Genomic DNA, 16,922 nt, shown 5'->3' on the forward strand with positions numbered 1-16,922 from the left:
AATGTAAAATAAGAAAAGATACTTCTCATAGTTGAATAATACAAGAAACAGATTAAAATCATTCTACTATACCATTTTTTTCTTGTGGTAGTAAAAATATTTTGACGTGTATACTTATGAAAAAAGAAGTAAACAAAATGTTCATTAAAGCATTTTTTGAATAGCAAAAAAATGGAAATATCTGATATGCCCATCAATAAAAACTAATTTTACATTCCTATAGTGAAATACTGACTAAAGCTCATTTATAGATATTGATGTAAAAGGATGTTCAAGATATAGTAAGTGAAAAAAGCAAGGTGCATAGTAGCATATTTATTGTGGCTGTTTTATGTTTCAAAAATTACAGTTTTGTGTAATTGGTAGGTAAATAGATGAAAAATGTTCAAAAGAGAGAGAACTAGTACTGGCAAGCCATTTATTATGATCCGATTCACATATTGATTCTGAAGTATAAATCTGTCACCCATGGCATTTCTATAGATGCACACTTGACTGTTATAGTATTCCAAACCCCACTGCGCAATCTTCTCTGGATAAATTGACTGGTTCACATGCTAGTAAGAAAAATTCTTTCTACTTCATTGCATGAAAAATAAATGCTAAAGTCACCCCAAGCAATAACCTCCATGCCTTCTTTGTGTTCCTGCTTGACCTTCTGCAAATGGACTCCTTTTTACTAACTAGCTATATCGTGGAGCTTCCTCAATGAGCAGTCAGCCTATTCCCTAAGTGTAAAGCACATACTAGCAGATTTTGAGAATCTTTCTGCTAGACAAAGAACTAACCCATCAATGTGTAACTTGTCTTCATATTTCATGGATTTAATAATATAGTTTGATAGACTTACCATTTTCTTCAATGACTAAAGCCTTTTGCGCGCGCGCGCGCGCGTGTGTGTGTGTGTGTGTGTGTGTGTGTGTGTGTGTGTGTAAGTAAAAATTAGAATAGGCCTTTGTTGTTTGTAACTGAAAGATGAACATTAATAATGAAATAGCATCCAGATTTCTCTTTCTTTCCCTAAGTCTATGAGTCTTCTGTGGCACATCACAGAATCTGAAACTCAGTTCTATCTTTTTTTACTACCAAGATTCAGGTTATGTCATCGTTCAGGATGACTGCTGGAACTCCAGCTAACACTTCTCCTTAAATTGTTCAGAATTTAGATAGCCACGTGTGCTAAAAAAATAAAAATTAAAAAAAAAATAAGGAAAACTTATTTTTTAGTTATCAGACATTGACTTAAAATAAAACAAACAAACAACAACAAGAGATTCTTCACTAAGAAAAGATGGAAACATTTAGGACCTACGAACAGTCTCTACCGTGTATATTCAGTGTGTGACTAAGAGTTTTAGTGAGCCAGGCATTTCAACAGTCTCTACCGTGTATATTCAGTGTGTGACTAAGAGTTTTAGTGAGCCAGGCATTTCAGTGCACACCTGTAATCCTACTATTCAGAGTCAGGAAATTCAAGAGTTCAAGTACAGCCTGAGCTACATAGTTAGACTCTGTCTTGCAAAGCAAAATCAAAGGAGGAGTAGAGGCAGGAGGCCTGGGGATACAGCTCCCTGGTAGAGCACTTACTTAGCATGTGTGAGGCCCCAGGCTTAACCCTTTCTTTACTGAAATTAGTTATTACAGTTCAGTGTAATTCAATTCAGCTCATCTTTATAATTCACAATATCCCCCTTTGAAATCTCTCTGTCAAACAGTACTTGATGGTGTTGTAGCTTAAAGTCTACTGAACATATTTGCACATAAATCATTGTAATTCCTTTGATTTTTTCAGCAAGAATGCATTATTAATATATTTTAATGAGAAATTAATTGTTAATTTATCCTCAGTTCTTCACTGCTGTAGTTTGTCCATCCTTTTGAATGTTGAAATAAATGAAATATGTGGACTATGGGCTATGAGTTCTCTGCCCTTCCCCCAACCCCTGTGGTAGAGGCAGGGGATCTTTGCTACTACCTTTGAAAGTATGTATGTCACAGTCATATTATACTGATTACTTAACAGGCCATTATTTATTACAGATAGTGTTAATCCTCTCAAAAGGTAGTATCAGATCAGAAAAATCCTGCTTGCCCTTATAAGTGTAGATGTGTGGGTGGTATTAGGATCAAACAGGGCCTCATTTAGACAGACACTCTACCACAGAGCTATAGCTTCAGTAGTTTTAATAGGTTCTTTTTCCAGTCCTTGGTACTATTTCCCAGTGTTCACTTCGTAATACTGATAAGTTCTTTGATGTGGCCTAAGCTGTGTAGTTCCTTGTCTCTGTGCTTCCTCCCCTAACCTGGCATGTTTCCTGAAGCATACCTACTTCTCTATAGTTTGCTGGTAAGAGCTAGACATTTGAGCCCCTAATTTCCTTATTTAAAGTACTTCAGTCACATGTTGGCCTTAAGCCACGATAATTCATGGCCTAAGTATTAAGTGTGAGCAATGGAAACTGATGAAAATCTACACCTGATGAACATTTGTCAGCTTATTTTATAAAGAAAATTTGGGTTTACTTTACACCCTACTCCTCACCCCTCCCCTGCTTTTTGATTTCCATATCACAGCTTTCCCTGGGTGAAATTCAAAAGCGTCTGTCTTTAGCATTTCAGAATGCTATTTTAACATCTACTTAAGGGGTGAGAAGAAGAAAGCATTATTTTGTCATTTCTTCATCTTAGATAGCTATTTTCTTTTGAAACTTGTAGAGTTTGGTTCCTGCCTATTGATCTCTGAATTCATTTCTGAAATCATCTTTGAGATGAACAAGGAAATCTGTTTCACAATACAATCTGCTCATGGCTCTTGAATCTTTATGTGCTTGCTTGCTTGGTTATTTGTTTCTTTTTTTGACAGGGCTTCATATAACTGAGACTGAGGCTGACCTTAAACTTGCTGGATAGTTGGGGCTGGCCTTAAACTCTGGTCCTTCTCCCTTCAACTCCTAGGTGTTGGACTTACAGTTCTTCACCACCTTGCCTAGCTGATTGTTGAAGCTGGAGGGAAGGAATTTGGGAGGGGCTTGAGGGAGCAAAGTGAAGGGAGAAAGTGATGTTATTATCCTTTAATTAAAAAATATGTAAATAATAATAAAAATTTGAGCTCTGTGAGGGCTTAAATTGTCATTAATGCCCAGATCAAGACAGAACATATAAGTATACAATAAATATTTGATGAATAAATAATTGAATTGACCTAAAAAAAAAAACTAGCTAAGAGTTCTTGCAAACTGGGATTTGGCACTGATAGACATTTGCCAAACTTCTTTCTTTGATTTTTTTTCTTCATTTTTCTATTTTTCTTCATCACCTAATTTTAAATCTCAGCTTTCATAATTTCAGCTCAAGTATCATCATTATAATAAATCAGCTAGTCTGATGTTTATGGTTTAAAACTACTCAGTTGTTCTCATAGTCATTGATTTGCTAGATTAGGTACTGGGATGGTTAATATTGTGAACGTAGTATGGTCTAGAATCACCTAAGACACATGGCAGTGGGCCTACCTGTGAGGAAGTATTTAGATTTGGTTTGTTGAGGGAGGAACCATTCCATGGGCTAAGGACCTGGACTGATGGAAGAGAAGAAAGTGAGCTGAGTGTGAATATTCATCAGTTTCCTGGTAGTGGATAAGTGTTTCCAGCTACTATGTCTTCCCACATGATGAGCTTGTATGTATCTTCTAGAAGTATAAGCAGAAATAAACCCCACATCCCTTGTGCTGCTGCTTCTCAGGTCAAAGTAACAAGTGACTAATTAAACCTCCTTACTATTAGCAGTGGGGAAAAGTAGTAGATTCCGGTACCTTGGAGATATGATGCCCTAAAGAGAGAAATTAATTCTTCTAAAATCCACACAGCTGGGAAGTAGCAAAGCAGAAATTTGAATCCAGTTTGACTCCTTGCTGCCTTTCTCCTGCTTTTACCATGTACTTAAGATTTCATTAAGTTGGATACTGGATTAGGACTGTGAGCATCCACATGCAAGAATACCACCATGGTTTGGGATAGTGGCACACACTCATAATCCAAGTACTCTTGGTAGGAGAATTAGGACTTCAAGATTACCCTCCACTGTGTAGAAGTTCAAGGCTGACCTGATCTACATGAAACTGTCTCAAAATAGCAGAAAATGGGGTTTAGTGCATACACTTGTGTACAGGCTTCATTCACAACCTGAATTAAACCCTTGAATCCAACAAGGTGGAAGGAAAGAACTGACTACTGAGAGTTGTCTTCTAGCTTCCTTGTGGTGGTATTATGTTCCCCGAAATATTGTGCACCTTAATAAACTTATCTGGGGTCAGAGACAGAACAGCCACAATATTAAACATAGAGGATAGGCAGTGGTAGCACACATCTTTAATCTCAGCACTTGGGAGGCAGAATTAGACAGAAATCCATGTGTTCAAGGATGCAGCCAAACATGGTGACTCATGCTTTTAATCCCAGAAAGCGAGCCTTTAATCCCAGGGAGTGATGGTAGAAGGCAGAAAGATATGTAAGGCATGAGGACCAGGAACTAGAAGCATTTGGCTGGTGTTAGGCATTTGGCCTGGTTAAGCATTCAGGCTTCTAGCAGCAGTTCAGCTGAGACCCATTCTGGATGAGGACTCAGAGGCCTCCAGTCTGAGGAAACAAGACCAGCTGAGGATCCGGCGAGGTGAGGTAGCTGTGGCTTGTTTTGGTTCTCTGATCGTCCAGTTCACCCCAATACCTGGCTCAGGTTTGATTTTATTAATAAGAACTTTTAAGATTCATGCTACATCTCCTCATAAGGGATGTAGAACATATGCACCTCTTACACACACACAAACAGACACAGACACAGACACAGACACAGACACACACACACACACACACACACACACACACACACACACACACACACAAAGTAATGAGATAAATTAAGTAATCAAAAAGCCAAGAACTAAAATAAGACAACTACAAAAGAACAGTTTGGAAATAATTGAGAAAATTAAATATGTATTCTATTTTAGATATTAGTATAGCAATATTAAATTATTTGGTGTAATGAGATATAAGCAGATGTCTTATTCTATCAGTTGTGTCAATAAATTACCCACCAACTTAAAAGAGGTCATAATAATTCAGAAATGGGAAGGAGACAAATAGAGGCAGATACCATGTTCCTGTAGGAACAAAGGAAATTATTTTACACTTTAATTTCTTACATTGAAAAAAAAAGCCAATATTTCTCCAAATTACTTGTCATATCAACATTAACATCACTGAGCGAACACAGATTATATGTGCTATGATACTTGAAAACAAGCTCTTCAAATAGTCTATTAGCACATTCCTCCTCTTCCTGAATGTTTGCTCTTTTCTGGCTTTTGAGATATAGCTTGCTACTTCTTGTTCTCTCTCTCTCTCTCTGTGTCTCTCTCTCTCCTTTCCTTTCCTTTTTCTCTTTTCTTTTCTTTCTAAGACATGGTCTCGTATAACCCAAACTGGGCTTGTACTTGAGATGTAGTTAAGGATCTTCTCTTGATATGTAGTTAAGGACTTCTAACTCCTAATCCTCTTGTCTCTGCTTCCCAAGTGCTAGGATTACAGACTTGCGCCACCTTACCTGGTTTATGCAGTGCTCAGGATTGAACTCAGGACTGCAGTCATGGGAAAAAAAAACAATCTGCCAACTGAATCACACTCCAGCTTCTTCTTTCCATTCTAATGTTCTGTAGTTCTGTAACACTAAGTATTAAAATTTGGTAGCCACTGTAGCCCAAGGTAAAGTCACACGGGTTACTGTTGGCTGGGCAATTTCTGAGCATTGGCCTAATACCTTAGCTTCTAGATTTGAAGATGCTTGACACTGAAGGCATAGTCAGCATCCTAGATTCTATTGCCAGAAGGAAAAATCCAAAGAGCTACTTAATCTATAGACCATTTTATATATGACTATCATTTTCCTAGGAATTGCTTTCAAATGTTGTGTTGATAGTTCTGGAATATTTGTCTTAACAGTACCTTTTTATTTAGTAGATACTACAGGTTCACTACAGCAAATAAGTACCTGACATGCTTTATCTAAAATCTTCAAAGTTTGTCTTGCCTCATGGTCAGAAGGTTGGTAGGAGATAGAACTAGGATTAGACCAGGGTGTTCTGCTGGTTTCAGCCTTGGAGACTTCCTTATACTGTTACCAAAACAGACTACAAATTGATAGTCAAGGCTTAATGCAACACAGTTGCACGTTTATCTCACCCATATATCCTCTCCTTCCCCAGTTCTGTAAGGCAAGGGAATTTTGTGGTATACATTTTCTACTCTCAGTGTCTAACATGTGGCACTCTATAAATGTTATTGGACCAAATTACGAATGGGCCAAAGGAAAAACCGGTTATAGTAATGGAAGAACACAACTTTTTCTTAGGCTTTTTCTGTGTACCTGAGGCCCTTTCTTCACAAACGTAGTTTTCTGATTACTTTGCAGTTTCTTCTCTCCTAAATTGGTTGATTTGCTAAACTCAGTTCTCTCTGTTTGGACTGATGCTTAATTGAGCTCAGCAGGAGAATCAGAAGCCTGAGCCTGGAGTTTATCTTTGCCTATAATTTAATCTGATTTTTCTGTCCTACAGTAAGAGTATGTTCTGCTTATTTACTGTCATTGTAGCAGGAAAACAACTTTGCGTTGAAAAGTTAGCATGTAAGAGGAGCAAGGCTGAGATTATTCAACCTCCTCTTTAAAGCTACTCTGAGTGTCTCTTTGGATACTCTTTTTATCATCTTTCTCACATTCCACTTAGGACTTAAAGTGGGAATTTTTAAGTGTGTTTTCCTGGCATCTTGTGTTTAACAGTGTCAGGGGTTTGTGTCCCTGGAACGAAAACTGTTTCTCCAGAGCCTTTTCTCTCCCAGCTCCCAGTGAAAAGAGGAGCACAGGGAGCCAGTGGCTTTCCACAAAGCAACGCCACCACAAAGGAAAGATTAAGGGTTTAGAGAGAGGTCAATGTGGGTTTTTCTCTAACTAAACACTTTCCTAAAGTTTCCTTGTGGAAAAATAATGAAGTCATCTCAGAGTTTTTAAAGAATTTTTATTTCTTTTTCACCGTCTGCATTCGCTTGTCTTCTCAGCATGGATGTTTAATCTTCCTAGGCTTTGTGAATTGGCCCAAATGAATAAGTGCTGAGCTGTCTCTCTAGGAGCTAGAAGCTTATTCTAAGGGCCTAATCACTGAGTAAACACATCTTTGCCCTCCCTCTCACAACTGCGATATAATAGTCGAGATTCTAGCACAGTAACCTGGATATTGCAGGGACCCATGCTTTGAAATGCAGAATGCCTGATCCTCCAAAACAGACAGTGCCTGGTCTCTGCCTGCCTCTTTCTTCTTTTTAAAATTAAATATTGCCAAAGAGATGCTTTTTTTATTGCTTGATATTGTGCATTTGTGCCCTGGATTTCCAAGTTTAGTTTCAGTCAATACTATCAGCTGCACTTATAGGGAACTCTGCATGTTGGGTGTCTTAGTAACCTCTTGGGCACATATGTATTTGGTTTGGGAGAGCATTTAAATTAAATCAGTGAGATAGGGATGCAAATCACTAATCTCTTTCTCAAAGTCCAAATGTTCCCTTGCAGTGTTCTTGAGAGAAATAAGCATTTTAAAGATTTAGCTATTGCTATTGTTTGATTAGAAATCTGCTGATTTAAAAGTGGACAGCTCTCTTGTTCCCACTCTCATTAAATATAGTTGCTGAGATACGTTCAAGACGAATTAGAAGTTGACATCCTTCTGTCTATTCAGCTAGGAAGCTCAGAAGAGGAGCCCTGAATTTGTTAGTGCAGCCAGGTTCACCTTTCTTTCTCTGAAGCCAAATATTCTTGATTCACTTAATAAAAAACAGATTTAGCATTTATCTCTGACATTTGGTGTCTTTTTTGCCAGGGGGCTGTGGTTAAGATCAGTATTGAGTTTATTTCATCTAACAGGCTGGGACCTATGCTAGTCTAAGGATGCAAAGAAGACTGAGAGGCCCAGTCCTGGCCCTTGAGAGACTTTGTCTATAGGGGAAACTTGTAAACATTTATAATACTAATGGGAAGAGCTAGAAGCCATGCAGAAAAGGAAGCTTTTAACTCTGACTGAGGGAGTTAAGGAGGGTTTCATAGAAACATTTGCCTTGAGCCTTTAAGGATGAGTGGAATTTGCCAGATAAGTATCTCTCCAACAATGTGTCTGATTACAAACTTCCCAGAAGCACAGTTACTGTTATCTGTAGTCCTTTACAAAGGTGAAGAATCCCTAAGTCTTTCCTGTTGATCATTTATTGCCTATTTTTCCTGCTTGGTCTGACACAATGGGAATTTCAACAAATGCTTATTGAATGAGAGACTAAACAAATTAACACCTAGAGTCATGTGAGATCAGCCAAGCCATTGATAGCCAGGAGTCCTGTCCTTATTGCAGTTACATGCTTCCCTGAGGCTCTGCTCCCTTACATTACCTACATTCTGCCATCTCTGTGTTAGATGAGTACCTTAATCCGTCTTGATTGTAGAGTGCGCCCAATTTCCCTGCTACTCCTCTAGCAGCAGAAAGAGCACTAGACTTGGATTCAGACAATCTAGGTTCCAGTCCTAACTGAATTTTTTATTGACTAGCTGGAAGTTCAGATAAGTCGTTTCTAAACTTGACTTTCCTCATAGGCTAATGAGGTTATGAATACCTATTTTACAGATACATTCTAGAGATTTGTATAAATAATATTTGTAAAAGTTAGAGTGTATCCTTTTCATAATAGATGATTTTGGAATCTTATTCTCTCTAGTTATTTTCATCTAGTACAAAATTTTGCTTTCAAGAAAGTATTTTTATGTTTACTTTTCTATTATTTTTATAATCTGGGTTTTTAATCAGTATTGTTCCAAGCATCAGACTTTGTTAGCCTTTCTTCAGCCTGACTCTCCGGTTTAGATACTCCTTTTGTTGAGAATCCCACACATCATGTTTTCATTTACTATCATTACATCCTTATTTAATATGATAAGAAAGATCCCCAAGCTTCTTTGAAGTCTTTCTTTGGCAGAATTTCACAAAATAAGTTTATATCCTTAGGAATGTCTTCTTTATTATATTTATTCTCTGCCATAAAATGTTCTTTCCTTTTTTTGATAATTATGGCTATTCTTAAACTCAGCTGTTTTATAAGATAGCACTAAGAAGTTAGTGAACAAATATTTAGGTCCTTCTGTTGTCATTCATTGTTAAAGCTAACATACTACAAATTGTCTTGTTGAATTTTACTTTTTAGTTTCAGGTATTTTATTGACTGTCCAACTACAACAGAAGAGAGCAGGTGTCATTTCTTATGGACTAATTGTTTCTCTGTCATTTTTTTTCAAATGGCAATTAAATGTTACACACTCATAAATAAGGACTTTAATAGACGCACATGTTAAGAAGTTTCAAATTATCAGTTTAACTAAAATAAAAGTCCATTTTAGACTCTTTCAAGTAGAAATAGACTTTTCAGGGATTTTGCTGTCTTAGTGAATGGTTTAGTTAATGCAGTGTGCATTAAATGTGAAGAATGTTAAATCCATTGTACTTAAAGAAATGGTAGTTCTGTGGCAATTTCTGCTCAAATTAGGCTTGTGCATGTTAACAGAAACCCAAGATTGTGGTCTCCAAAAGTATATACAATCATTCTAACCTCTTTAGAGTATAAGGAGGTAAAATGTGTTAATACTCTGATGCTCTGGGAAGGCTGATGATAAGGTGCTCTCTTAGGGAAGAGCATTTAGTTTTGTCTTTGCCATTCATAGACACTGATTGACCCTCTCTTGAATTCAAGAGGTCTTGTTTTAGTGGATATTTTAATTGATTGGTCTTTTCTCCTCTTTTTCAGAGAAAGCTTCTTGCTATCTACCTCCACCATGATGAAAGTGTACTAACCAACGTATTCTGCTCACAAATGCTTTGTGCTGAATCTATTGTTTCTTATCTGAGTCAAAATTTTATAACCTGGGCTTGGGATCTGACAAAGGACACCAACAGAGCAAGGTAATACTGTTTTTTTATTTAAAAAAAAGAAAAAGAAAAAAAAGAAATAGTCCTCAGGGAATTTGACTTCTTATCATTGTAAATGTTTTACAGCCTCAGCATTAAATTCTCTTCCATTATACTTTATTAGATAAAATCTATTATAGCTAACACATGTAATTATTATAAGTGTGAAAATATACTTTAACTTTATAAAAACCCTTCTTAAATTAAAAAGTAACATGAAAATAAAAAAGTATTTTTCCCTGCCTTGTAAGACCAAAAACAAAAACAAAAAACAGAAAAACATATTTTTGTCTTTTATCTACAATCAGGCAGAGTATGTTTCTAGTAAGTTGATTATTTAAAGACAATCTGTGTTTTTATTATGTTCATAAAAAGCAAAACAAATCTAATAGTTATCCTGACGATAAGTTTATTTTTTTAATAACATCAGTGAAGAAGGCAGAACATTCTGGACTACTTCAATGAAGTTGGTAATAGCTTTACTCTAGCATACACTAATTGATCTAATCGCTTTATTGCACACATTCTTTTGGACGTAGCCAGCAGGACATCCATATTCTCCATAGGAGGGAAAAAAAGCCTTTTCTAGTTGTCAGCATAAAACTTAGTTTGCTGATCATAATATCTATGATATGTAATTCTTCATAATCTGCCTCTTTCAGTATCCTTCCTGAAATAATTTTCATCATGTTTAATTACACATGTGGTCATAACATTCCATGATGTTGCTAATATAGTCATAATCACAGACTTTTAAACAGAGAGGAAGATTAAATAAATTCACTTCAAAGCAAGCTGTCATGGTTACTTAACAAGCAGTTGTAGAACAATTCGGAATAATTTGATTTGTCTTTTTGTTATTTTTATAGCTGGCTGAAGTTTTGGTCATTATTCAGACTTAATTTTCTGTAATCTGAATCTGAAAAGAAAAATGGTTCTTCCCTTAATTTTGAGGCAGAAGAGTGGTGGAGCAATTTCTTCACCTAATACTTCATTTCTTTAAGCAAGTGGTTAGGAAATTTCCTAGGATGACTTGGTTCTGCCTTGGAAATGTTCCCTGTTATACATAAATAAAGAACCTTTAGCACCTGTATGTGTTTAAATTAAATCAGGTTATTATTCACACTCAGTTAAAGGTGATGAAAAGCAGTGCCAAAAACAGATAAAAATGCAGCATCGAAGGTCTTTCAATGAGGCAAAATACATAGACTGAAGACTTGGCTAAATCTTTTGCCATTCACTGGCAGTAAGGAATCTCCTCCTTTTCTTTTATCCACAGCTCGGTGGAGAAGGAAACACTATTTCTGAACCATCTGTAGTGGCTAAGTTCAGCTGGCTACCTGCTGTCATTTTGTTCTGTCCTCCATTTAATTCTTTAGTTCCTTTTATTTTACAATGACAAAAAATTGCAGTGTAGTTTCTTTTGAAAAACAGTGTTTGAGGGTTTTTTTATGACTAGCAATCAACAGCCATGTAATTGCTTTGTTATGTTTTACTAAAGAAGCCTGTTAAGTAGCACAACTTTGATACACTAGTAATAAGAGTTTGCAGGTTACAGAGACACCTGTGGTGACCAAAGCGACAGAAGCTGCTTATTAGAAAGAGCCAGTACAGCTGTGTCCTATTAACTCCTTATGACACTTAAAAAAAAATAAAGGCTCTGTTTAACTATTTCACAGTGAATTGCAGGACTGACAATGAAGTATGATAGGCAGTTTCAATTCACATTTTAAAACCATGGTGTCCGTTATTAATTGTGATGAAAGTAAGAAATGATACTAAAGACTGAACATAGAAACATCTGGAAACTCAGCTTAATAAACATTGATAGAAACTACAAATGGACATTGCAATGAAAAATAGTGGAAGAATTTGTGGAATTTAAGATAATTATTGTGCTTACTCAAAAAGCTATTTCTGTTCATATTACATATTAAAATGAATTTTAAATTTAGGTGTTCCATTTCTCTATATGAAAGTAGTAAATAGACTGCTGTAGCTACTTTTGATGAACAGTCTCATAATTATTGTTGAGGCAAATTGAAAAATACATATTTTATAAATACAAGATTAAAGTTCATTAAAATAGCATATCTCCCAAACAGCAAAAGAGGATTTCCTTTGATCTATAAAACTGTAAGATAATTTAGGTTGATTTATTGCCACATATTTCCTATTACCTATCATAGATTCATTTAAAGAAATTTGTTTAATTGGACTTCCTGCTGCATGATCCTTCTTGGATATTTTATATCACATTTATCCAAAGATGTTTATCAGGAAACATGATTACATCAGTCATTTGATTCTTTTAACTGGGACTGGTAAATGTCTAACTTGCATTCTCAATTCAGTTAAATACTGCTTGTACTAATATTTAGTGATCACTGGGCTGCATTTTAAAAGGGGTTCGGACATCAGTTGTGTATTACTAGAGAACTGAATTGAGACATTGACATATGCAAAGACAAAGTGCTTTCCCCAGGAAGTTGATTCATGCTGTATGTCTCCTTCTGAGATTTATATCTTCCTGCCCGCCTGTCTGTCTTCTTTCCTGCCTTCCTATCTTCCTGCTTTCCTGCCTTCTAGCTACTTAGTGCAGGCTGACCTCAAACTCGGTATGTGGTGCTGGGGGTTGAACCCAGAGCTTCAAACAACACTTGGCAAGCAGGCTACCAATTGAGGCTAGCCCCAAACAGTGATTTCTTTAGAACAGATATAGAATATTTGGAAATAAATTCATAATAGTTTTTCTGGTCTCATATCTAGCTGTTCTATTTGGACAAATCATACGAATGTAGAGAATCCTAAGCCTGTGAACTATTTGGACTAGGTGCTTCCTTGGTAGCTTTCTGGGACTAAAAGTGATATTACACCTCTAGATATTGGTGTCCAAGATGAGAATGAACTTGCTGATCAAATACTTTATTACTTAAGAAATACTATAATTAAGCCCCATAGAAGAGTCAATCCTCCAGTCACAATTTACTATGAACCTTAGATTATGTAGAGGGTAAGTGAAGGTTATTTATTAAGCTAAGTGAACACTTTGATTTTTACTGATATGAGTGCCACTTACTAATATAAATTAAATTTCCTAATTTTTCTGCCCTTTGCCTTTTAGGTGCTGGGATTATAAGTTCACACCACCATGTCTAGTTAAGAATTGAGTTATTAAACATTCTATAAGATGTTTTGTGTTGATTTGGATTTCTCAAGTCTAAAATGATGCAAATAACTGCCCAAGTTGAATAAATAGGTAGACCACTCCATGTCAATATAAAATGAATTGTGGTAAATTCTATATTGATCACTGAACATTCCAAATCTAAACTGAGCCACTAAAGTTCAGTAGTATTGATTAGTGTCTACCTTCTCCCTTATTAACAGTGATGTCCTAGAAAATTTGTTTTATTAAGCAAAATACTTTCTAAATTTTTGAGAAAGAAATTTAATAAGTATTTAACCAATAAATACCTATGTCCAATTCCATCTAATGTTGCTTATAATTTCAGGGACTTTTACTTAAATGTGCTTTCTTAGTTAGAAAAATTTATAGTATTGTTGGCTATAGTCTAGTTGGATTTGTAGAACCATTCTTTCTTACAGAAATAAGCAGAAAGCCCTTGGTAATCTTCAGAAGTGCTAGACGGTATAATTTCTTAACTGTCCATTTGACCAGTATTCCTGATAGAAATATAAGATATACCTATAAGTGAAAGAATTAAAAAGGACCAGATGATACTAAACAAGAAAATTTTATACATAAGTTCCAGACAGATCTAAAAATCTTTTATTAAATTTATTTTATGTGCTTGGATATTTTGCCTACATATATCTGAACCAAAGGTGTACCTGGGGGCGATGGAAGTCCGAAGAGAGTGTTGGATCACCTGGAAATGGAGTTAGGGATGGTTGTGAGACACCATTTGGGTGCTGGGAATCAAACTTGGGTCCTCTGTGAGAACAACACTTGCTCTTAACCACTGAGCCATAGCTGCAGCCCCTAAGAAATAAGTTAAGAAAAAAATATGTATTCCTGTGTATTTATTCACAGGAGTAAATACCCACTGAGTGTTTAATATGAATCAGAATTGATGCTAAGAAACTGAAGATGAAATGTTGAACAACATACCATATCATCCCTCAAAAAATAGTTAATAAGATGGATGAAATAAATAATTTGTAACATAAAATGTGTACAAAGGACTTAAAAGTGAATTTTATTGTGAGTTGCTGTACCTCAGTAGATCACAGAAGGATTTGAATGAGATGATACACAAAAAGATAAAATAAAAATTCCAATTTTTACTCATTTGATTTAAAGATAGGCATATTAGTAGCATTCCTAGCTTATTGACTTGCAAATTTACAAAAGTGTACTACTATTTAAAACATCATAATTAAATATTTGGAATGGAGTCAGTGGCTGAGATAATTGTAGACATAGAGATGGAGCTACCAGCTAATATAAACATGTATGGTATGAACTATGCTGAGAATTAACTTCACCCATCTGGGATAGACAGATCCAAAAAAGTTTTATTGGTGACTTAATCCAATATTGACATATGCTTAGTAGATCAGAGATTGTCTCTTTAGATGTGTAACAACAGAAAAATATCATGGAGTCAGCTAATAAAAAGAACTTTTTAGTACATTATATTCTTAGTGAATTAATGTTTGGCTGTGGAAGAATGATTACTTAAAATTTAAAATAGATGTCGCCATCAAGAAATCTTACATCTCCCCACCCCATTCCTGTTGCCTCAGTGTGGGTTAATGCACTTTCTATATGTTCCCATAATATCCCTAGGCTTTCTAACAGTAATAGTATTTATTCTGTTATGTGGTGTTTCCTGATAGATTGTCATCCCCCTGGGGTGCTATGTCTATAATCTCATTGCTTTGCACAATGCCTTTTTGAAAAGTAAGTACTATATTGGTTATATGTAAATAGTCTCCTGTAGGTTTGTTAAGAAATAATGAGTTAGAAATGCTGCTGTGTCTAAAATTGTATCATCTTCCCCTGAAGTCATTCATAGGAATAATAAAACTAAAGTCTTCCTTTCCCTTACAAAATGAACAATAACAACAAAAATGCCCTAACTTAACACTGTTTTCTACTGGCCCCAGAATGTCATACACTATGTTCCTATGCCTCATGTGCCCCTGGGCCATCTGGCAAAAGACTTGACTCCCAACCTAGATGAATTCATCTAGTGATTCCAGAATTTTTTTCCTCATCTTTTACCAAGTATCTGATACCCCAGAAGCAATTGGGCATTCAAAGTGAACCATTCTGAGATTGCACTGAACCTCAGTGATGGTAGCATTAATAAAGGTAAAAATCTATGGGACAAGAGTAATGGACTGTCCATATGGCGAGATATATACCGGGGCCAAGTACATTTCATTTGAGCCCTACCCAATTACCATAAATAATATTATATAAAGCACCAGCACAGTAAGTATTAGTTTTTCTTGCTTCTGTTAAATCTATTTGGATACCTATTTGGTACATGGGAACAGTAGCATGAAGGACATCCACTTTGACTAAGTTCTAGACTGAAGTTGCTTCATTAAGGATGATCATATCACAACTGTGGCACAGGCAAAGCACGGTATTAACCAGGATTCTGTGTCGATTAATGAGTTTCTCTTGTTCTCATCAGGAGTACTCAAAATGCAAGTGTAGATGCTGGTGTACAAAATCTCATAATAGCAAACTCAAATCAAACACTGAGCTTGACTAGGGTAGTACCAATTAAATAGTCTGACAGCTATGAATATTGAACAATTGCTTATGTAAGTTTTTGCTAATGTTTTTACACAAAGGACTAAACCAGGCATTGTACACTATTTTCTAAAGAGTGTTGAAAGTAACCACAAAAAATTACCTAGGAATTTCTGATAGTGCCAGGTTATACGTACAGCAATGTAACACATACAGCAATGTATTAAATTTTGTATGCACAGTTGATACAAGTGTTCATAGACATGATTCCGTTGCCTGTGGATATTAGCTTTTGAACTCCCGCCCTCGGGTTTGTTATTTCAAGTTCATGTGAACTTCCGCTGTTAGGATGACAGGTACTTGTTAGCCTTAATACTCAGGTGATAGTTTTCCACATTACTTAATCTTGGCAAGAGTTAATTGACTTAAAGCACTTATCATCAGTGGGTTGTCTTCATCTGTATTTTCCATCTCAGTAATTAGTCATATTCACAGTGGCTTATCCTGAATTCCAAACTCCTCGGCGGTTCATGCCTGGCTGAAGCCTAACTGACGATGTTACTCTAACTCTATACTTCCATTTAATCCAACAAATATGGCCCAGGTGCAAGGACTGCGTGAAAGACAAGAGGAGTGTTAATTTCCAGCTGGTTCCCTAGGAACAAATAAAGATTCTGCAGAGCTGTCTGATAAAACAGATGAATGTGTTGTGGTCTGGGTACTAAGACTTCCAGAGAGATGTCATGCCGGACTTCCATATAATTTTCCTTAAACAGCTTTATTCCCTTTGTGCAACATTTTCCTTCCAGTACTTTTAAAGGAAGTGTATTGCCATCCTAAACATCCCAGGTCAAGGGCTTAATTAATGCTTTAAAATAAAGGTTCCAAAACACCAGGAGAGTTTGTCATTTTCTCCCTGGTTTGTTTTGTGAAGAGGGAGGAGAGAAGGTGAGGAGGAACCCCTCCTGTTCCATGATTACATCCTGCCCACTCATTTTCTCCTTTTCTCCTCTGCTTTTGATTTTTAGTGGCGGTCTTAACAGAATGTCAAGATCAATTTGCAGCATGGTTTAACTCAAGGTTTGCGTTCTGCCAGCAGCAATTGTCCCTGCAAACAATGCCGTGTGTTCTTGTAACTTC

General features: G+C 36.1%; 1 protein-coding gene across 1 annotated transcript in view; it reads left to right on the forward strand.

Moving 5' to 3' along the window:
* Window positions 1–16,922, forward strand: part of Faf1 (Fas associated factor 1) — a 335,197-nt gene that overhangs the window by 213,760 nt on the left and 104,515 nt on the right. The window contains exon 13 of the mRNA XM_059254707.1: window positions 9,885–10,039. Coding sequence (XP_059110690.1) covers window positions 9,885–10,039 — 155 coding nt within the window. The remainder of the gene's footprint in view (window positions 1–9,884; window positions 10,040–16,922) is intronic.

This window comes from Peromyscus eremicus, chromosome 2, assembly GCF_949786415.1.
Source record: "Peromyscus eremicus chromosome 2, PerEre_H2_v1, whole genome shotgun sequence".
Classification (NCBI taxonomy): domain Eukaryota; kingdom Metazoa; phylum Chordata; class Mammalia; order Rodentia; family Cricetidae; genus Peromyscus; species Peromyscus eremicus.